Source organism: Xenopus tropicalis, chromosome 5 (assembly GCF_000004195.4).
Source record: "Xenopus tropicalis strain Nigerian chromosome 5, UCB_Xtro_10.0, whole genome shotgun sequence".
NCBI classification, from domain to species: domain Eukaryota; kingdom Metazoa; phylum Chordata; class Amphibia; order Anura; family Pipidae; genus Xenopus; species Xenopus tropicalis.
In genome coordinates, this window is record NC_030681.2 from 138,090,010 (window position 1) to 138,112,326 (window position 22,317).

At 41.4% G+C, this 22,317-nt stretch overlaps 1 protein-coding gene across 8 annotated transcripts; it reads left to right on the forward strand.

The window, feature by feature from the left end:
• Positions 1-612: 612 nt before the first annotated feature.
• grhl1 (grainyhead like transcription factor 1) lies at positions 613-22,168 on the forward strand. Of its 8 annotated transcripts, none has more exons than XM_002938889.5 (16): positions 613-781; positions 6,657-6,843; positions 7,207-7,277; positions 7,381-7,756; positions 9,132-9,208; positions 9,602-9,758; positions 10,069-10,180; positions 10,697-10,791; positions 15,250-15,408; positions 15,956-16,043; positions 16,527-16,666; positions 17,148-17,188; positions 17,716-17,804; positions 18,480-18,565; positions 19,074-19,138; positions 19,452-22,168. In XM_002938889.5, exons 1-16 carry the CDS (start codon positions 762-764, stop codon positions 19,564-19,566), a joined length of 1,878 nt encoding a protein of 625 aa, XP_002938935.1. In that variant the 5' UTR covers positions 613-761; the 3' UTR covers positions 19,567-22,168. The 8 variants fall into 8 exon arrangements, with proteins under 8 accessions (XP_002938935.1, XP_004914530.1, XP_002938936.1 ...); XM_004914473.4 differs by having other exon boundaries at positions 17,713-17,804; positions 19,452-19,971; XM_002938890.5 differs by having other exon boundaries at positions 614-781; positions 15,956-16,007.
• The last annotated feature ends 149 nt before the right edge of the window (positions 22,169-22,317 follow it).

The following is a 22,317-nucleotide window of genomic DNA, read 5'->3' on the forward strand; positions in this document are numbered from 1 at the left end:
AAAAAACTGAGAATAATAAAAAAATGAAGACTGATTGCAAATTGTATTAGATAATTAGAATATTACTCTGTACATCATACTATTGAGTTATTATAAGTTACACAAAGGGAAATAACCCCTTTAATATGCCTTCCATTACAACATTCTCCAAGTGACTCTAATGCATTTGAAGTTCTATGCCCATACAATTAGTGAGCATTAGAGCAAGGGAAAACTCATGGAAAGCCATTTTATGACGTAGGCCAAATGTAAAATACATTAATATAAAGATTCCCCAATTCGAGTAACGCTGCCGCTTTGCACTCTGGGTAGAGACTGACAGAGCTCCCGTTCTGCTTTACGCTGTGGCTTTCCCAAAGTGCAGGTACAGGTAGGAAAACAGGTGTTTGTGGCAGTCCCTCCCCATTGCAACATTCAGTTAAAATTCATAAATGCCTGGAAGGGAATCTGCTGTCTTGTAAGGCGCGTACGGAGCCAGCGGAATCCCTCACACAGAGCAGCGCAGTCTCAGGTTTGGCAGAAAGTAAAGCCTTCACCAATCACCTGCTCTCACCGTGTCCCCGCCCCTCCCAACAGCTGTAGCCAATCAGGCATCTCCTAGCTCCTAAACCTCCTTCTCAATCAGAGCCAAGCTCAAAAAGCCAGAAAAGCCAACTAAACGGGTTTGTGCGCTCAGGCTCCCCTGACACACGGGCGGGCAGATCGGATTGACTGTCCCAACTAGAAAGTCCAGTTCCACCGACCTGTGCAGCCAGAACACCATGACACAAGACTACGACAAGTAAGTGAGCCAGTCCGGTGCAACCGGTGTGTGGGCTCCTGGGTACTCCTGCGGCTGGGGGGCCCCTCTCCATTACTGCAGGTGCTGCTCTCTACACCTTCTATTGACTTATTGGGCAGAGAGGGCATTAACCCCGAACCCCTAGTGGAACAATTGCCCTATTTATCAGTATATTCATATATCCAGACCCATAGCCTTTCATTGTAGTGCAACAACTGCAGGGGCTGCTGCTGCTTTCTTTATCCCACCCCTCCTAACAGGGGCCTCATCTCATCTTAACTGTGGCCCTGTTATTTGGAATAATTGCCCATGGAATAGCTGTCTTTATTGGCATTGTCTGTGTGATATGGCAGCTCCTTCCCAGGAGAGGTAGGTACAGCGCTGAGCCCAAGAACAGGTGCCTGGGTGCACCTGTTACACTCACTCAGCATCCCAGATTCCAAGGGCAAGTTAGAGTTAAATCTGTACTTTGTGTATAAATTAACCATTGCATGCCAGGGCTCAGACTACTCTAGGGGTACTTTGATAGTGGTGACAGGGTTAAACCAACTCTAGTATCCCTCTTACTGACATGCATGTATGCTGCCTGCTAAAGCCTATAATGCTAGTTAATTATTGTGAATACGGATGTGTCCTTATCATTGTGCACAGCCAAATCCTAAAATGTCTTTTGTACTGCTACCTATTGGCTGAATAGTGATGCCTCTGCCTTTCCTTACTAGACCCTGCTGTGTGTCAGCTCACCTGGCAGGTACCTTCTAGCCGGGGGCAGACTTTCCCTTAATGCTCTGTATCTCTCCCTGTAGCTTTGTCATTTATACTGGAAACTTGTGTTTATGCTTGTTCTCTCGTATAGTTTATTTGCTGTATGATACCATAAATATATACGCAGGTACACAGCAGTTGTTGTAAAGTTTGTATTGTTTTAACATGTGCCCAAGTTGTGTCAGTGTGTTGTGCACTAGAGAGTAACACAAGGTAACACAGACATACAGTAAGGAGATGGATCTGATGTCAGGGTCCCTGCTAAAGTTCTGTCCCAGCTGAGAAAATGGCGAATAGAGTGAATGTGGGTGAAACTAGACACCTGCAAGGCGTTGGCCATCAGAATAGGCTCAGAACAATTAGTGTCTGCCATCAGCTCCTAGTCTCTTTAAATCCTTAGAAACTGACACAAACACGAAAGGGCAGGGTCGTCTTTTCAGTAAATTCCCTGTCCGGCCAAGTGATTGACTGCTGCCGTGTGCATGAGAATGTCATGGGATGGGGCTGTGTTTCTTTCCCTGCTGTGAGCCTAAAGGGAGAAGTGTGGATTAGCTGTAATTAATAGGGCATCATTAAATCCCACCCGTATCATTAGTCGGTTCCAGACCCTCAGTATCCGCTCAGGAAGACCTGCCCGATTAATACAAGTCCAGTTTTTAGGATCTGCCGTAGTGTAATAATCCCACTTTGTGTTGCTGGTGCTTTCGTTCCTTTCTAATAATCTCCGAATGCCCCAAGGCAAACGGTAAAATGAAAATGTGTAAATATGATTTTTTTTTTTTCTGCTTTGTTTTTATTTCCCCACTTTAAAACACAGGCGTACATATTATTTGGCAACAGTTTGCACATATGTCGCTATGCCTGTTGGATAAAGCTACCATTCCTGTTGATACCCAGTATCTGCCATGTATTCCATTGTCTGCTTATATTTCTATATACATCAGTGACATCAGTACATAGTGATGTCATCAGTTAAAATCTATGATGTCACTTGTGAAACTCATATTGCACCCTATATTAACTGGGAGTTTCCTGCCTTGTATAAAAGCAGCATTGTTCTTCTATATTTCTTTGGATGTGTTGTTCCTTATATAATACTGTATCTCATTAATATTGTGGTTCCTGTTGATAAGAGCTTCATAAAGTTCTGATAGACTGTCTGTCTTGCTGTTGAACTATTAGCTCACATTTATTAGGCTTGAAGGAACGTTGGAGTCCATCAGCCTAGCACTGTACTCTATAATTAAGATAGGCAATAAAATATCACTTTAGTCAACAGTCAATGTTAAATAAATGGCAAGAAAAAAAAATCGGAACCCTCCCTAAAGTTTTGTGTGGGAAATAGTTTCTGCCAAACCTGAGACTGTGCTCCTCTGTCTGAGAGATCACGCTGGCTCTGAGCACGCCTTACAAGACAGCAGATTCCCTTCCAGGCATTTATGAATTTCAACTGAATGTTGCAATGGGGAGGGACTGCCACAAACACCTGTTTTTCTACCTGTACCTGCACTTGGGAAAGCCTAGAAGTAGAGCAGAACGGGAGCTCTGTCAGTCTGTCTCTGCCCAGAGTTATTCATATTAGTGAATCATATATATTAACATTTTTTACATAAGGCATATAGGTATGGGACCTGTTATCCAAAATGCTTCTGACCTGGTGTTTTCTGGATAAAGGGTCTATTGGTAATTTGGATCTCCATACCTTAAGTCTACTTAAAGGGGACATATTGTGTGAAAAACAAGATGGGAGGTGTGGGGACCACAGCGGTGGTCCCTTGGGGGGGGGGGGGGGGGGGGGGGCCTGCGGTGGCAGCCCTGGTGGGTCCTGCACCCCCCCCCCAGTCCGACCCTGGCTATCCCCCTTATACCGTGCTTCTGGCAGGGACCATTAGGACATGCCCACATAACAGGGACCAGAGAGGATCTATAGGGAGCTTCAATAAAGGGGCCATTTTTACAGCTAGTATTAATTTTTGGAGCATAGTGAACCAGCACCGTATATTATTTATAATTGCCTACAAGATTAGATTTTTTTTATGTGTATCCTTTTAAAGATAATTTAAACTTAAAACCCAATTAGGACTGATTTGCCTCCAGTAAGGATTAATTATATCTTAGTTTTTATCAAGCACAAGGTACTGTTTTATTATTACAGAGAAAAAGGAAATCATTTTTAAAAATCTGTATTATGTGTTTAAAATGGATTTTATGGGAGATTGCTTTCCTGCTATTAGGAGCTTTCTGCCTAATGGGTTTCCTGATAGCAGGTTCCGACCTGTACATCATAAATGCTCAGTAAATACATTGGCATAGGTTGTTTTGTTAAGGTTACCAAGGGTCACAGGGATTTACAATCAAATGGTTTAGAGTCACTTGAAGAACAGTGTAACAAATATTAAAGAACACCCAAAAACTTTATTTTGCTTTATTAAAAAAAAAAATGCAATTCTAACCCACTTTCCATTATACATTTAATATTAAATGTAAGTGCTATTGTCTTTTTATATACTCACTGCTGAGTCCTGAAATGATGTAGCTAGCATAATCGCAGACCTGGAAAAGAACGAACATTGTAAAAATAACAAATACCCCCCCATTAGTTGCAATTTCATTACATTGACAAAAAACACTTGGAACCACTGAAAAATGAATGTGTATTGAGAAAGTTGCTTAGAATTACACTTAATTACAATTCTATGATCATGGCTGTGGTGGGTAAAAGCTGCTGCTTTTCTCTAAAAGCTCTGCAGTCCCTGCTGCACCCCCCAGCCGATATACAGAGCATTCTTACTGGCTGAATGCAGCAGCGGCAACCTAATCCAAGGGCTATTGATGTAAAAATAAAAGGTGAGAATTGTGTGATTTACACAAGAGAGAAAGAGATCCAGGCAATAGGATGGGAACCTTGAGCCTTCTGTTAATTCTGCAAAACAACCCAGGGCTTTCTTGGTGTAATGTTTTGCTGTGGAAAATTCAATAACAGGATAATTCATAGTGATCCTGGAATTAACTGCTGTGCAGTAGGGGCAGGAAAGTCATCTTCTTCTTTAAGGGGTGTTCTTATGGTCCTTTTGTATAAAAAATATGTGGGCAATCCAGAAGTATTTAAAAATAAATTTCCAGAATTCTCCCCCCAGCCTTTGGCTCTAATGCCTTATTACACATGGATCCCAATACGATTCTGTACAGACTCATACATCATTTATTGCCATGCAAGTGCTTTTAAGTTTGCTGAATTTCAAAGTAGATTTTATATTTCATTTAATTTATCTCAGAATGGCATCTTTCAGCTCCCTGACTTTTATTGTTCGGCAGGGCGCTGTGTATTTGATGTGTAAATTTTCCTAAGATGACATAACTGGTGAGCTACTGCAGCAGGGAAATAGTTGTACAGAGATGTGTGTGTGTAAGGGGAGCAATAATATTTTGTGTGTGTTCTGTTTGGTGTCATTTGAAATTTAGCGTAAATATTCAGTTGTGTAGTTACTGGCAGGAATGTCCAACCACTGCTACTATAGGCACCATCCCTCCCTACTATACCTGCTATCCCACAGCCCCAGTCCCTTCCCAGAGGCTATTATCCCCCCACTGTTACTATAGGCACCATCTCTCCCTACTATACCTGCTATCCCACAGCCCCAGTCCCTTCCCAGAGGCTATTATCCCCCCACTGCTACTATAGGCACCATCTCTCCCTACTATACCTGCTATCCCACAGCCCCAGTCCCTTCCCAGAGGCTATTATCCCCCCACTGCTACTATAGGCACCATCTCTCCCTACTATACCTGCTATCCCACAGCCCCAGTCCCTTCCCAGAGGCTATTATCCCACTGCTACTATAGGCACCATCTCTCCCTACTATACCTGCTATCCCACAGCCCCAGTCCCTTCCCAGAGACTATTATCCCCCACTGCTACTATAGGCACCATCTCTCCCTACTTTACCTGCTATCCCACAGCCCCAGTCCCTTCCCAGAGGCTATTATCCCCCCACTGCTACTATAGGCACCATCTCTCCCTACTTTACCTGCTATCCCACAGCCCCAGTCCCTTCCCAGAGGCTATTATCCCCCCACTGCTACAATTGGCACCATCTCTCCCTACTATACCTGCTATCCCACAACCACAGTCCCTTCCCAGAGGCTATTATCCCCCCACTGCTACTATAGGCACCATCTCTCCCTACTATACCTGCTATCCCACAGCCCCAGTCCCTTCCCAGAGGCTATTATCCCCCCACTGCTACTATAGGCACCATCTCTCCCTACTATACCTGCTATCCCACAGCCACAGTCCCTTCCCAGAGGCTATTATCCCCCCCACTGCTACTATAGGCACCATCTCTCCCTACTATACCTGCTATCCCACAGCCCCAGTCCCTTCCCAGAGGCTATTATCCCCCCACTGCTACTATAGGCACCATCTCTCCCTACTATACCTGCTATCCCACAGCCACAGTCCCTTCCCAGAGGCTATTATCCCCCCACTGTTACTATAGGCACCATCTCTTCCTACTATACCTGCTATCCCACAGCCACAGTCCCATGTAACAGGTACATACCACTGCTTCAGTCTGTAGATATAAAACAGTGACTAGTAAACATGACTTGCTTGGTATAATACAGTGACAGTTAAGTACAGTACTTTATTGGTTTTGTACTGTGTAGATAATTATTTGTCATGGGCACTGTTGGCAGTGAATACTGCAGTATTTGATTTGTCTTGTCTATCTTGCTTAAAGGTGTCTTCTGGCTGGTTTTCCTATGAATGTGATTCCTACTTTTTGTAGTCTTGGATTTTACTTAGTTATTCAGTAAATAGTTTCATAGAATTTTCTGGACCATTTCTGTATTACTCTGGCAAACCACATCCCCAGATTTGACCAGAGAGTGTGGCTGATTTTCAACCATATTGCCTAACCATCTGGGCATGTATAGCAAGTTGGGGGCATTTTGAGAGATAACCCTGCTATCCTATTAGGATTGATAATTGTCCTATAGCAAGTTAATTACTAATGGAAACCTCAACTGTAATAAATAAGGTATATACTACAGACTGTGGTCAGCCAGTTCTTTTTAGAGTTTAATCCTTTCTTCCCTCTTATTATAGCAAACGGCCGGTGTTGGTGCTTCAGAACGATGGGCTGTACCAGCAGAGGAGATCCTACACCAGTGAGGATGAAGCCTGGAAGTCCTTTCTTGAAAACCCCCTCACGGCGGCCACCAAAGCGATGATGAGCATAAATGGAGATGAAGACAGTGCAGCCGCCTTAGGCCTTTTATATGATTATTACAAGGTAATAACTTTCTATATGGGTTTCCTGTTATTGCCAAGCCATAGTTGTCCAGCCATGGTTTAGAAATCCAATTTTGTATGTATATGTTGTCCAGCACTAATCAGAAGTGGGGTTCTTGCAGTTATTTGTAATGTGCTTATAGATTGGCTGGCATTTGCCACAGATTGCCAGTTTGGGCCTAGTCTAAGACGCTATAGACGGTCACTATTTATTGGGCTGCTGGGGGACTGTTTGGCCTCTGTGAATTGAAATGCTAGGGCCTATTTTGAAACCCAGTGTTGGACTAATTAGCACTTAAAGTGGGATTTTTGTTTTGTTGGTGCTGTTCGCTTTGGATTCATTAAATAATGTTGAATCTGATAGGTTCCCAGGGAAAGGAGGCCGTCGGCAGCAAAACAGGAGCATGATCATGCGGATCAGGAGCACAACAAAAGGTTTGTCCCATCTCTCTGACATTCACAACTATCTCTGACAAACTATTATCTCAAAGCGCCATTGTCTTTTGTAATATGCTCATCATATATTCTTGTTTTAAAGGAATGGTTTGCCTCAGATCAATGAACAAGCCCTGCTTTCAGAGAACAGAGTGCAGGTACTGAAAACAGTGCCCTTTAACATTGTGGTACCCCTGGCCAACCAGGTGGATAAAAGAGGTCACCTGACCACGCCAGACACTACAGCCGCAGTCTCTATTACGTCACTACCGGCTCATCCCATCAAAACTGAATCCCAGAGCCATTGCTTCTCTGTGGGCCTTCAGAGTGTGTTCCACACGGAACCTACGGAAAGGATTGTCACCTTTGATCGAACTGTCCCTTCTGACCACTTCACATCTAACAGCCAGCCACCTAACTCCCAGAGGCGCACCCCAGACTCCACATTCTCTGAGACATACAAGGAAGATGTTCCAGAGGTAGTAGATCTTTATCATATGATGGCTTGTTTAACCCTTAATCAAGGCTTGTGCAATGTAAAGCCAGATCTGCTCTGTACCTTGAGCATCTGAATCTGTACATGCCTGTTCCATGGATGTGGAAGGCACTTCCTAAGAGTTAACACATTGTTTAAAGCATCATATGTGTCTAGAAAACCTTTTCACTTCCCATTGATGGGTTATAAAGTAGCATTGGCCGGCTCTATAGCCTAAACCTAAAGTGAACAATCAGCATTCAAGATTTACTTGTCTAGTGCAGTTAAAAAATAAATAAATAAAAGCAAGCATCTGATTGGCTAGTGATTTGGGGTTTCTGTATTTGTACAGTCCAAGCCAGGTCTCCCAACTAAATATAAACATACAAATGTTTCTGTAGTTTTGTCTTTAAAACTTGAGATCCACAATAAAATCTCTAGTTAGGAACCCCTTATCAGAAACGAGTAGTTAATGGTCCAACCAGCCATAAAAGCTAGAGGTTCAGTGCACACAGATTTAATCCCGAGTGTTTCAACCAGAAGCGCTGTGTATCTGCCCATAGAATTACTTCATGAATAGGATCATTATTCTATTTGCTGACTTATATTTATCTTCTTTATTTTCCTTTTCACTGCAAACCGGGCAAAAAATTCCACTTGGCCATTTATAGCAAGAAACCATAACACTACATATAATGCAACATATTGCTCCCATAATCCTCCGCCAAAATCGAAACCTCTGTTGTGTGTTCTTTCTTGAGCCTTTAATAATTATTAGGTTATGTTTTAACTACGTCTTTTGCAGTGATGAAGTTTAAAATTCCTTTGTGCAAGTGTTTTTCACTTTGCATGATAATAAGAAGGGCATTTATGATTTGGTTTAATGAGGCAGGGAAATGATCTGATATATATTCCCACTGCGATGTTTGGTGGGTGATGTACAATAAAATATAGCGTTTTTTATATTCAGGCTGTGTATATAGAGGGATATATATACAGGGGCATAAATATAGAGGACCCCAGTATTGCTAGGGGGGCCAGTGGGCTGCTGGCTGACAAGCAGTTTTAGTATCTTATTGTCAAAAGGGGGCCCTAATTATTTTCCTGTAGCTTTTTGTTACCCCACTGTAATAATAATAATATGAGGGGTACACTGGAATAAAAGTGGGTGTATAGGCAGTTAGGAAGCCCATTGTGGATAGAGAGGTGCCTTTGTTTCACGTGCCAAATCCCGGTGGCAGCACAAAGCAGGGAACTTCGTCTCTGCTGTTTTTAGCGCCAAAGCAAACACGGTAATGCCTAATCTCTGCTCTATTTGCTTTACATTTATCTTTTGTTCACACAGAGTTTATAAGAGTTTTTTCTTTTTCTTCTTTCAGGTTTTCTTTCCACCTGACCTGAGCCTACGAATGGGCAGCATGAATTCTGAAGACTATGTTTTCGATTCTGTTGCTGGGTAATGTTTAAACCCTCTTTCACGTGTGTTTCTGTAATTATTGTATTCAGTATTTTGCTTTCGCTTTTATTGTATACCCACTGATTGGTCCCTGCCTGAATGCCAAAAGCAGAGGCTTATGGGAGCTTTAAATTTACATCAGAGGGTGGGCTGCACTCTTGTAAAGCTCACTGAGGATCTAAAATTAAGTTCTCCTGAGTGTATATTAAGTTAGATCTTTGCTTAAGAGAAAATAAAGAGACCCATAGATCTTTAGAATCTAGAAAAAGGAAAAACCCTTTATAGCAATGTTCATCCCCACAATTGCTTTTTGGATCCAGGCATTGCATGTTGTAGATGAGCAGATACAGTTGCCACTGATGGTTAAAATAATGCTTTTATTTTCTAATCCAGGAATAATTTTGAATATACCCTTGAGGCATCAAAATCCCTTAGGCCTAAACCTGGGGACAGCACTATGACGTATCTGAACAAAGGCCAGTTTTACCCTATAACCCTAAAGGAGATTGGCGGCAACAAAGGAATACACCATCCAATCAGTAAAGTCCGGGTAAGTGATCATTTTGTCTCGTCTGCTTTTTATTTTCATGCTAGGGACAGTAAGAAAGGGTATAAGTTACTGTGCATATTTTCACGTGTGTGTATATAGTCATAAGTATATGGCATATGCAATATCATTACTTACAAATTGAGACACTTTAGACCACACAGCTACACCTCAAAACCTTTTGGGGGTCTAGAAATCATGGGCAAGGTGGCCAATACAGCAGCTTGTGTTTTTAGCTGTAAATGCAGAGAAAAGGAATGAATTGTGTACATGTGTGCTGTGTATCCTTATCATTTCTGTACTCCCCTTTCAGAGTGTGATTATGGTTGTGTTTGCTGATGACAAAAGCAGAGAGGACCAGCTCCGCCATTGGAAGTACTGGCATTCACGGCAGCACACAGCAAAGCAGCGATGCATCGACATAGGTAAACTATCCCCTATAGATCTTGCTTTAACACTTTTTTTTTTTTTTTTTTTTAACCATTCTTTGAAATCAGACCAAATGCATTTTCTAGGACGTTCCAATAACTCTAATTATATTGAATAAGGAAATTGCAGAAGTGGAGGAAGTATTACCTCATTCCAGCTAGATGTGATCTCCTTTTATTTGTACAGAAATTGTTTATCATTCAGTCCCTGCCCCAGTGAAGCTTACAATCTTGCACACACTAGGGGCAGATCTATCAGGATCAAATGAACCTGCTTGTAGGTTTTTGGAGTGTGGGAGGAAAATTGTAGCTGGAGGAAACCCACACAGACATGGGCAGAACATATATATCTAATATGGTGCCATGATCAGAATTAGCCAGCGATAACCGCAAACATAGATAACCACATTCAGCCCTCCTGTTTGAGCTGTCGAGGGTGCTGGGAGTTGTATTATAGCATGTGCAAGGCCATTTGGTGTCCTTCCATCTTAACCCTTTTTTCTTGTTTTTCAGCCGACTACAAAGAGAGCTTTAACACCATCAGTAACATTGAGGAGATTGCGTACAACGCCATTTCTTTTACCTGGGACCTGAACGATGAAGGAAAGGTATGCATCCCGCCTCCCTTTATTTGTACTTTTGTGACTTGTGAAATGAAGATTTGGGCGTGTTGCATTTATTATCGGCCTACGCTGTAATTATCTCCTGTGTTTTCCCTCTATGAATCTATAATCAGAACCCAGCTTCAGACTAATTACAAACAATGTGCTTATTAACTATTTAGTTGCGTAAAGTGGCATCTTGCTGCCCTGGAAAAAAACTGGTAAATATTATTATTATTATTATTATTATTATTATTATTTCTAATATTATGTTAATAATTTAGACATCAGGGCATTTATCCTGTGTACATAAGTAAAGGGACAGGGAAGGAAACGGTGTCGCTCATGAAGTTTTAATGAAATACCTTTTTAGACTAAAGCTGGAAATTTCAGGAGCAAAACTTGGTTATCTTCCCAGCATTCCTTCTGTTTTCTTGTCTTAAAGGCAGAAGCCAGAAACCCCTAGTTAAGGTTTTCCAATGTACCTCCTTTGAAACTAGACTGAGGTTGAATCTACATCATGCATGGTTTCATTCAGTTGTGTGGTGTCGACTGCATTGGTTTCTGCTGAGCCATACAGCTTGCATCCAAATTGGTTGCTAATTAGCCATGCAGGATGTGGATTTAATGTGTGTCTTGTTTTAAAGGGGTCATGTGACTGGGCAAGTCAACTAAGTTATTGAAAGCTAGTTTTCCTTTATTATACCTCTGTTTTTGACAAAGGAGCTCAGCAGGATTGATAAATGAATGTTCATGAGAGGGTTAATTACCACCTCTTGCCTTGGAGAAGGTTTGCAGTCAATGGAGTGTGGGGGGGGGGGTTAGGTATATCACATTACTTTGTTGGTTTGGCTATTAAATAACAATGTGTGGGCTTTTGCTGTAATAAAGAGACCCCTTGTCGCCATAAGAGTCCCATAACAAGGCATTTACCTAAAACACCTTTGCCTAATAGTGCAGAATGGAAAGTTTTCCCAGCAGAGAGCAGTCCTTTTGGAATATTTCCTTCTCCTTGTTTGTTTTTCTTTCTCATGGAGATGGTTTGTTTGAGGTATATATTATTCTAAGCCGGTTATGTACACAGGGGCTACAATATGCCTCTCACTCTTCATGAATTAAGCTGCTCTGGGTAGCCCTGGTGGGAATGTTTGCTGACAATGGATCAGGTAGAACACACACCAAGTCCGGAGCCCAAAAGAAAAGGAGTTGCCCATGAATGGTGGCATAAAGCTTACAATTGGTGGCGGCAGCCAATGTTGACAGCTCTGCATCGAGTCTGTAAGGAAAAGCCACAAGCTGAATGTCTGGGAGAATTCATAAGCAAACAGACAAAGATTGTTCAGCTTCAGTTCCCACTATTTTATTCTATGGAAAGAATAAAAGGCAGATAAGTGCGTTAGAAATCAAATCCTGGCAGGACACCTGCACTTTTTTAAAGGAGAAATTCACATTTTAGGCCAAGGACGAATCTGGACAATTCAGATCTGCCGCTAGATGGAATACAGACCCAGCACTTACATTCCTTTGTAATTCTTCATTAATATAGACATCACACAGGTTTGGCATGGACCCTGTATTAAGTCGTCACAAATAGCCCTACACAATAGAGCCGTGAGCCTCTGTCACAATGAAGTAAGCACTAAGGCATTAGGCATATTTGATCCAAATCCCTGCTTGTATTTTCAGGGTCAGTGACCCTAGCGGCTGCATAGCTATTGACATGCTTGGCAGGAGTGATGAAACATTATTAACAAATATATTTTAAACAAATTGTCTTATTTGACACGTTACAAATGTCATTTGTACAATTGGCAAGTATTTTGTTTGCTGGTGGTTGGGATCCCAGTAGGGTTTGCTTCTGCTCTAGAACACCATTAAACCACACGGTTAGTGCACCAAGACTAATTCCCCCCATGTTGCTACTTAAGCCTGTAATCCTTCATCCTAAGGTCGTGCTACCTTGAAAGTGCAATTAATGGGGAGTATCCAGGCCCTGTGTCGTGAGCGGTAGAGAATACCAACTCGCACTAAGGCCATAATCACATGCTACAGGATTCTATGGAGGGGTTAAGCAGAACTCTACCTCCAGTGTGGAATTATGCCAAAACGCATTACACTTGCAGGATTAAGCAAAGCAAATAACCCGACCCTTCCCTGCCTCAGGGGACAGCAGTGCTGTATATTTTCAGTGTGTCACAGGTTACTAAGAGCAGCCACCAAAGAGGTGCCTTCTACCTTCCTTGACTGTAAACGTTTTTTTTGTTAATTTTTTTTGAGGAATAGAACCCTTTACACCAGTGTTCTTCTCCACCTGTCCAGCCCAAAACTGTTGACAATATTCTGGGTGCAACATGGCGCTATGAAATTGCAACTCCCATACTGCTCCTGATAGCACTTCCTGTATGTGAAAGAGAATTAACCTACATGTATGTGTGGGAAGCTGGACGTTCAAGGCTCAGAGGAGCTCTGTTTGCACTGCATAGACCTGGCATATGAACTAGAGTGCACCAGCGCCGAGCCATATGTAGTTTACACACAGGGTCACTTAGTCTGTTGGTGGTTAATGGAGCTGTAGTGCCACATGCAGTAGTTGTACCACCAGAAATACCATAAGCATCCTCAGTCCAGAATGTGGCCCCCTCAGTAGGGCCCCTGACAGATTCAGGTTGCTCCCAAAAGAACTTTGTATCTTTCTGGCAATATGGCTGCCACAGTTGAAGCATGCTGTACATATTAGTAAGAATGATGAGAGATTTGGAGATATGTCTAAACTCTGAATTGTTTCCAAGAAGCGGTAAAACTGGTTAGTGAAGTCATTTTAAGAGTGACATTTACAGGTACGAAGCCATTGGCCTGAAGTAGGCCCAACCCTAAGGAGCAATCTGTTAAAGCATCTTCATCTGGTTCCACCAGATTCTTTCTGTCCTGTCCAACAAAAGCAAAAACAAAGCAAAACAAAATAACCCGGTTCCTCCTCATTCTTTCGTCCCGAACTGAAACTAAACATTATTTCTGCTAAACACTGAGCCTGGGACACCGACGTAGAAAGAGACAAATAGGAGTCTACCTGGTATATACCTTTTGTATGAGTTACTTGGAGAGTGTTGAAGCAAATCAGTCACCCCGCTTATTGCCCTAATAAAGGTTGTGGCCCTCTAAATATCCCCCATTCATCATGATCTTCCAGATGTTGCTTGTAATGTAGTGTTGTGCTTTTAATTTGTTTCCCCTGATTTGCTAAGCTTCCTTATCCCAGTCTGAATATGACACATATATTAATATTAAGGTATTGCATTTCTTTATTGCTGCTCAGTTTGTCTTTCAAAAATTTTCCTTAGAGACTGATATCTCCAAAAACTTCCTCCCTAGCCTATATCCTCCTGCCAGAGCCTTTGTTGTCTCGCCCCCGTGTAGTCACACAAATGCTGCCTCTCCCATATGTGTTTGTCAGTGTGAGCTGAATACCTGACTCGTTAATACCACAAAAGCAGGCGACGCCTAATACTCTCATCTGGGTGGGTCACTCCTGCGGTATTTCTCTTAAATACAGGCCTTGATGTTCATAGATGTAGCACCAAGCCAATTATATGGTAATTTGTGCCAGTGAGGGCCGTGATTAGGTGCTGATACATCCATGCTTACACACAGAGGCCTGTGTCTCCTTCTCTTCTTTCCATTCACTGGCCCCAGGAACACTGCCCACCATTTTGCTTTCATAAGTCATGCAAGCGGCCATTTTTAGTGTCTGATCCAATCAATTCTAATATTTTATGAAGGCCCTTCTGTTGTACAGCTCTGTGGTATATATTGGCACTTTATAAATGTTCTTGCTGTTGGTTACAATAGAGTTTCCAACCAGTTTGTTGGACAGTAAATCCCAGCATCTCCTGACATTTTATTTAGCTGTTCTAAAACATAAGTGTCCCTAAAATACAATTAACTCTGTTCAGTGTAGACTGAGTAATATCCTGCTGAGTTATAAAGGTGTATAATAAATGTATTATTTAGGTGCTGAGTACTTTTTACACAATGGAGTCATTTTTCGTTAGTCAGGCATTAAAGAAATCCATACCAATGCTATGTTTCCCTCTCTGTGATGGATTATTTGTAATGAAGGACTACAGCATATAGAGCCCTTAGTCAGTCGTGCTTTGATGTCACAGGCTGAACCTTCCTGAGCTGATAGTGTTTTGTGAAGGTGCCACATCTGTGACAGTTCCACAGGGAGACAGCGCCCCCATGAGAATAAGGCTGCTTGATCCACTGCACCCAGGAAGTGGGAGAGTGTTTTTATACAATGATAGGTTATTTTTTTTTTTTTTTTTGCTGTTTTAAACCATGCTCATTATAGCCTAAACCATATCCAATATATTTGCCTTTTTAACTGGAACAATGTATACCAGACATGTTTATTTCTTGACTGTAGTTACCCAATTTATTTATCTATATTTATTTTATTTCCAGGTGTTTATATCTGTGAATTGCCTGAGTACAGACTTCTCCTCCCAGAAAGGAGTGAAAGGGCTGCCGCTGAACCTCCAGATTGACACGTACAGCTATAACAACAGGAGTAACAAGCCTGTGCACAGAGCCTACTGCCAGATTAAAGTATTCTGTGACAAGGTGAGGCTCCTGCTGGGTCCGTGGTGGGCGCACCACCACATTGCTCCTGTATCTGCCAACCGGAGAGTCTGTTTAGGCTTTAGTTCAGTGCCGCTATAGTTATTATTAGTAAGAAGATGCTGTGAAGTGCCATATTTGCTTTTTCCAGCATCCTAAAAGTTCACGGCACATTCACTAAAACGTTCAAATTTTTTTTGTTAAATATTTAACAAATTCATGCCAAGATGTTCAGCAGGCATGGGCATTCTGTGGCTCTGGAAGGTGCCAGGGTGCCACCCTCTAACTTACAGCCCATTGAAATAGTGGAAAAAGCGAGGTCTGGCACAAACTGTGCAGTTTGGGCTACTGTTGTAATGGAGGAACCAGGTTCCCATGGTGCCATCCAAACACAGACTCGTATCTCAATAATATTGACTATGGGGGTGGTAATATAATGAGGGGGTGGTAATATAATGAGGGGGTGGTAATATAATGAGCAGCCAGGGTTTTTTTTTTAAGCTCTTATCTGTGTGATTTTAGCCCTCACTTTTATCTCTCCGTGTTGCAGGGGGCAGAACGTAAAATAAGAGACGAGGAACGCAAACAGAGCAAGCGAAAAGGCAAGTGTTCTGAGCCCAGCTCCCAAATCAATACTTGTAAGTAAAAATGATTCGAGCCTTGGAAATCATTTCACTTACAGGGGACTGTGAGCTGCTTTATAGCATGGGTGGGAGAGGGATTCCCTTATAGCAGGGGTGCTGATGCCTGGGCTGCTAATACTCTAATAATGCTAATACTGTTCCTGAGTGGTTTATTTCCCCTTTAAATTAGTTTACTCGGAATGTACAGCTTTAGTTATACACAAGTCTTATGGGGATACGCATAGCACCCCTAGTTTGCAGTTGGACCCATATATAAATGCAATATGAGCAGCCATGGAATGTTTGCATTATTTAAAGGAAAATAAATGGGCAAAAATTGCTATAACTAAGACTGCATTGTTTAATGATTGGTTTCATACTTTAACACATGAACGTTAGTCTGTTTTGGAGTCATTGGCATTGGCTTGTTGTCTAGGGATTATAAAGAACATGTGACTGCTAGTTTTATTAACAGGAGTCCTTTCTCTCCTCCTATAGTCCAGGATGTTAAGGTTGGGCTTCCTCCATCTCACAAGAGGACAGATATCACTGTGTTTAAGCCTATGATGGATCTGGACACTCAGCCAGTCCTGTTTATCCCAGATGTGCATTTTGCCAACCTCCAACGCACGACACATGTAAGTCTGAATTCCTTTAGTCCCATGCGTTTGCACTACACACCAAATCAACAAGTGATCTGTCCTAGTAACCTATAGCATCCAATCAGCCAGCAGCATTTTCTGGTCTGTTTTAAAGCAAACATCTTATGGGTTACCAGACCTGGAGCACCTAAAGGTGGCCATACATGCTACAATTACGATATTTCCCGCGACCCCTGGTCAGAAGAAAGATCGTTCGTCTACTCTACTAATGTTAACGGCTGAATCGTCGGCAAGGTATTCTTGACCCCTATCTGACGATTCAGCATTAAAGTTATGATGTTTGGGCCTGATCAAATAGGCGACCGATACCCAGGGCTTTTACCGATATTGGTCGGCTCATCTCCCACCATACAAGCACCGTCTTTTCCTGTGTCTATGGCCACCTTTTATATAGTACATGACCCCAATTGTTTGTTAAAATGTACCAAAAATAATGGTCCTATTCTTCTTTCTCAAGGTTCTTCCCATAGCACCTGAGGACATGGAAGGAGAATTGAGGTAATTAACCCTTTACTTTCCAGACCGCTAACTCTAAAATAGGCTTCATGCTCCCTGGTTCATAGAGTGATGTCCGTCAGATAGCCCTGCAGATGTGAGCTAGCTGTGTCCTCTAGGAGGGTTAGTTTGGAACAGCCCCGGCCTATGTTTGTGTAATAACTGCTGTATATTATTTACAGTTTGCCATTGAAGCTTAGAGTAGGGATATTAAACCTGCAGCCCCCAACTGGGGTTGAGCTCCAGGCTGCAGATGCTGGGAAGTTGGTATTTAGTACAGCTGGAGGCTGCAGGGCAGATATGGCCGGTTTGAAGGATTAAGTCTATGCTAATAATACAGAAAATATGTGGACTTTATGCTATAAATAAGAAAACCATAAACGGTAGCCCTTAATACTGACCTTGGCCAAATCTGTAATCAAAACTGATCACCATTTGTATAATTATAGAACAGATAAAGTAGGTTCTGCCATTTATTGTACAAGTTTTATTTCTCTTGTTGCAATTTATGTGTTTTATTCTCTCAGCAGCCCCGGAATGAAGAGAGTGCCCTTCTCCCCCGAAGAGGATTTCACTGCACCCCCTGCTAAGCTGCCCCGGGTGGATGAACCAAAAAGAGGTAATTTTGTCTTGCGCTTTATTATGCCTGCAAAAACGTGCTACTTCTACTACTGATATAGGCACTGGGACACAGTAATGGGCTGCAGCTTGGTTATAGTATAGAAGTCATTGCTTGCTGGGTGCCGTATGGTGGAACATCATATAAGGCTTTTGGGTCTCCCTCTCTCTCTAGGTTTTAGAACAGGTTATAAAGCCGTTAGACTAGTTAATGTGCCTTGCTACAATGGTGGCCACATTTTTGTTGTTTAATTGCAGCTTGGAATTTAGGATCTTTCACACTATCGTTGTGACTATTATTGCTCCCCATTCTACTGTAAAACCTCTGGTCCAGAGCTGTATTTGTTGAAAGGAAATTGCCACTTTAGGTACTATTAAAGGGCCACTATACCATGTATAGCACTTGTGCAGTAGAACTGTCCTTTGTACAGGGAAATACCTATGTTAGAATCAATTTTATGATAGTTCTACAGGCTAAGAGAACCCAGGCAGTCTTTTAATATTTCCATTAGGCAAAACCATAGGGCGAATAAAGTATACTGGCCCTTTAAGAGATATGGGTTGCAATTAAGTGTAAGAAAAATGCAGAGTAAATCACAAAATTAGCTTTATATGGTAAGAAGAAATTGCTGTGTATGTTTTATGATGGAGATTGATTAGAATTTATTCCTTTCAGTTTTGCTGTATGTCAGGAGGGAGACAGAGGAAGTTTTTGATGCTCTAATGCTCAAGACACCAACACTGAAAGGGTTAATGGAGGCTGTAAGTATTGCCCTATGCTTATAATGATGGCACGCTCCTCTTACTAACACTTTTACTTCACTGCTTTTATTTCCATTTTGTAGCTGACTGTCCAAAAGTAACTGCAATTTGGTTTCTACTGGCAACTGCGGTTTTGACTAAACAAAGCCCCACCCCATCAATTGTATTTTTAATGAATCTTTAGATGATACATATTCAGGACTTGCCCCATAAAAAAAAAAAATATATATATATATATATATATATATATATATATATAATATATATAGATATATATAGATATAGATGCAGGTGGTTCACCTTTTTGTTATCTTTTAGTATGTTGTGCAATGGGCAATTATAAGCAACATTTCAGATGATTTAAATTTTTTTTTTTTTAAATAGTTTTTGTATTTGCTGCCTTTCTGACTCAAGTCTTCAAATGGGGGTTGTTCTATAACACACCGCTCTGTGCACACTGGATAGGACATACCGGAAATTTCATTCAGGTTTTGTTTTTGTATTTTAGGTCTCTGACAAATATGAAGTCCCCATTGAAAAAATTGGAAAGATTTTTAAAAAATGTAAAAAGGGGTAAGTGTCCCATAATGCCTGTTGCTCAGTGTGTGTCTTAAAATGAGTATATTTTGCCTCTAGATATTGACTTAATTTATATTTATTAAATTCTCTGTATGTATGAAATATAGATGGGATTGCTGTAGGGTCAGGTGATTGGAAAAAGCTTGCATGCCTTATACTAAAATGCAGGAAGGGGTTAAACTCACTCACCCAGACGCAGGGCCCCAGTGGGTGGATGTAACCAAGTCATGATAAACGTTAATTCCCTGCGGAGCTGGTGGGGTCCCGTAAATGAAGATTCAGGTCTAATAGTATCTTCTTCTTCTAGAATCCTGGTCAACATGGATGACAATATAATTAAGCACTACTCCAATGAAGACACATTCCAACTACAGATTGAAGAGTCAGGCGGCTCCTACAAACTGACACTTACTGAGATTTAAGAGTTCACTGGAGGTCCCTACAGACCTACACTTAAACCAATAAGTGACTTGCTTTGGGGGAAAAGTCAGGCTTGGTTATATAAGCTGAACCATTGACCACAGCCTCCGACTGCTTCATGGACCTTGCATGCTGGGAGAAACCAAGTCCTGTCAATGTCAGAACAGCTTACCCACAAGTGACCAATCACAATCAGACTGAGAATATTGAGTGAGTGGGAGTTTTGCTCAAACGGGTTGCAGGTAACTCTGGCAGGAATGCGAATAGGATGAGCTGGTTGACAAGAGACCTTATCAGCTATTGGGTATTGACCCAACCAGGAAGTTGCATTTCTTTGGAGCAGCAATTAATGACATACTACAAATATGAACTTCTAATATGCATTAGATTGTGTCTCTGTAGAGAAACCAAGCCAAGTCAAGCTTGCAGTTCAATCTATCCTTCTCTTAATCTATTAAATGCCACCTGTGCATGGCAGAATGGGGCACACTCGGCCCTTACTCTGCAACATCTTGCAGTGCCAGGGGAGCCAAGGCTGATCCTTTTATCTATTTAATTGACAACTGCCTTATATGTGAAGAACAAAAAATGTGGGTTTTGTTGTGCAACCTGGTGGCCATGAAGCTGCATTGTAAATAGAAAGTGCAATACATTTTTTTTGTATTTGTAAATGTGTAAATATATTTTCATATTCTTCATAAATAATATATAGAAGTTTTGGGATATGTATATAGGGCATAGATAGTCAAGCTCTTTAATAAGGTTACCAAAAAGAATGCCTTCTGGGAAATTCATATTTTTTCATTGGGGGGATGGAATCTGCCTGGTCAGTCTCTTCCCTTGAGCTGGTGTATGTGCCAGTGGTTTAGGCAGCCCTACTGTGCTGAGGCTCATAGAATCTCCTCTTAACCATCCACTGGGAACCTCGGCCATCGGAACTCTAAAGCTTTGGCAGGGTCTTCCTTGTATCTTTTCCCTTGAATTAATTTTAAACTGTATCTAGTGATGTCCACTATGTATGGCATTCGTCTTATTAAATTATTTTGGGGGTGGTGGGAAGGGGCTTTTTATCTTTCCTCCTTTTATAGAGTAAAGGCAAAAAAGGGGTGGCAAAGATCACTGTAAATGGAATTTTATGCACTCTGTGAAATAGATTTCTGCTATAATAATCATGGACAACACCAGCCCATAAACCTAATGTTTAGATTTGGCTTCACCTGAATGACACCAGCAACCTCTTGTGCTTCCGATTAGGCCATATAGAAGAATGTATAGGCTGCCAAGCTGGACTCTGAAAGTATCACTGTCGGAACAGGTGGCTTGGGGGAATTCTTGTGTTTATGAAGTACCTATATTTCTATTTCCTGCTGTCACAGAAGCCATATCTTGCGGGTTTTACAGGTATAAGAGATCCTTGCTACAAGTTGCTCTTTTATATGAGAGTATTTTGCAGTGATCATTATTTGCTAAGTATGGTATTGGCCAATCAAAAGCAGTGTTCCCAGGTAGGACATATGTTTTGCCACCCATTTCGCCCCCCAGGTCTTGTCAGCTGTGAGCCTGTCGTGGATAAACCCACCGGTGGATCAGCGCGGTGATGCTTATACCGGAAAATTGATTTATGTTACCAAAACACCATAACTAAACCCTTTTTGGCTCATCAAACACATTAAAGCTTTCCATAAAACCCTCTCACACAGGGGGAACTGTATATTAGATGACAAGACTGACTTGTTTGCAAAGAGAACCTTTACAGGATATGTATAAAATGGTACATTTAAAAACTGGGAATATTGCACTTTTGAGTTCCAGGTGCAAAGCCAATGTAATATATTCACTTATTTTTAATGCAAAATGTTTTGTAATTGTATATGAATATATTTTATATATTACGTTTACGACATTGTATGGTTTTTTTTGTAACTTTCTTGAACTTCAGGGATAGAACTTAAAAATGTTCTAAAAAAAATGAAAAAACCCCAAAAAGTTTTCTTTTACATTTTTCCAAGCTGCATTAACTTAGTACGGAAGTCAGGAATGGCTGGTGAGCTATGTAGGTACTACTGGTAGGGCAGGAGGGTTCCAATAGCAATTAGTAACAGTAACAGTTACTTTCAGTGGCCTAAATGGGGCTTATCAACACTGGGCTAATTTACCCATTGCAACCAATCAGATTTTGGCTTTTTTTTTTTTTAGCCAGCTGCAGATAGAAAAATGCAAAAAAAATTTGCCCAGTGTTGATTTGCAGTGCAGATTTTTTTGTGGGCATGTATAAACCCAAGGGAAGCAAATGCATGGCAATATGGTAACTGGTCATGTTGCTTTTTATTATTAATGGCATGTCTTTGCATCTGATACTTGAAGACTGGGAATAAGAACAAGAAAACTGATCATTTTTCTGGTTTTATGACCAGCATTGATACACGGATATCTGAGCAGTTGGCGGGGCTTCTGGGTGTTTTTTTGGGTAAACTCATGAGCTTGGGGTATCTGGGGCTCTGTAGTCTTAGCAAATACATGTATATAGGAAGGTGTTTCATGTTCTATTTTTATTGGTTCTGTATAAATTTTAACTGGCAAAAATACATTTTTATATTCCTGTTTCCCGGACGTCTGAGTTTTATTTTGCTCGTCTTTCTGCACTTTATTGGTCATTTAGTTCAGTTTAGTTTCTGTCTGTTTTAATCCTACAGTATATTAGCAGAACGTATAGAGGTTCCGAAATTTATTAGCATTTAGGCGAGACTTGGCCA

Excerpts from the sequence above, each read along its gene's own strand:
- grhl1 (XM_004914472.4), top strand. The coding sequence starts at position 1,128 with ATGGCAGCTCCTTCCCAGGAGAG. Across the intron at positions 1,151-6,656 it reads GCAGCTCCTTCCCAGGAGAG|CAAACGGCCGGTGTTGGTGC; the intron begins GTAGGTACAGCG and ends CTCTTATTATAG. Across the intron at positions 16,044-16,526 it reads CAGCTCCCAAATCAATACTT|TCCAGGATGTTAAGGTTGGG; the intron begins GTAAGTAAAAAT and ends CTCCTCCTATAG.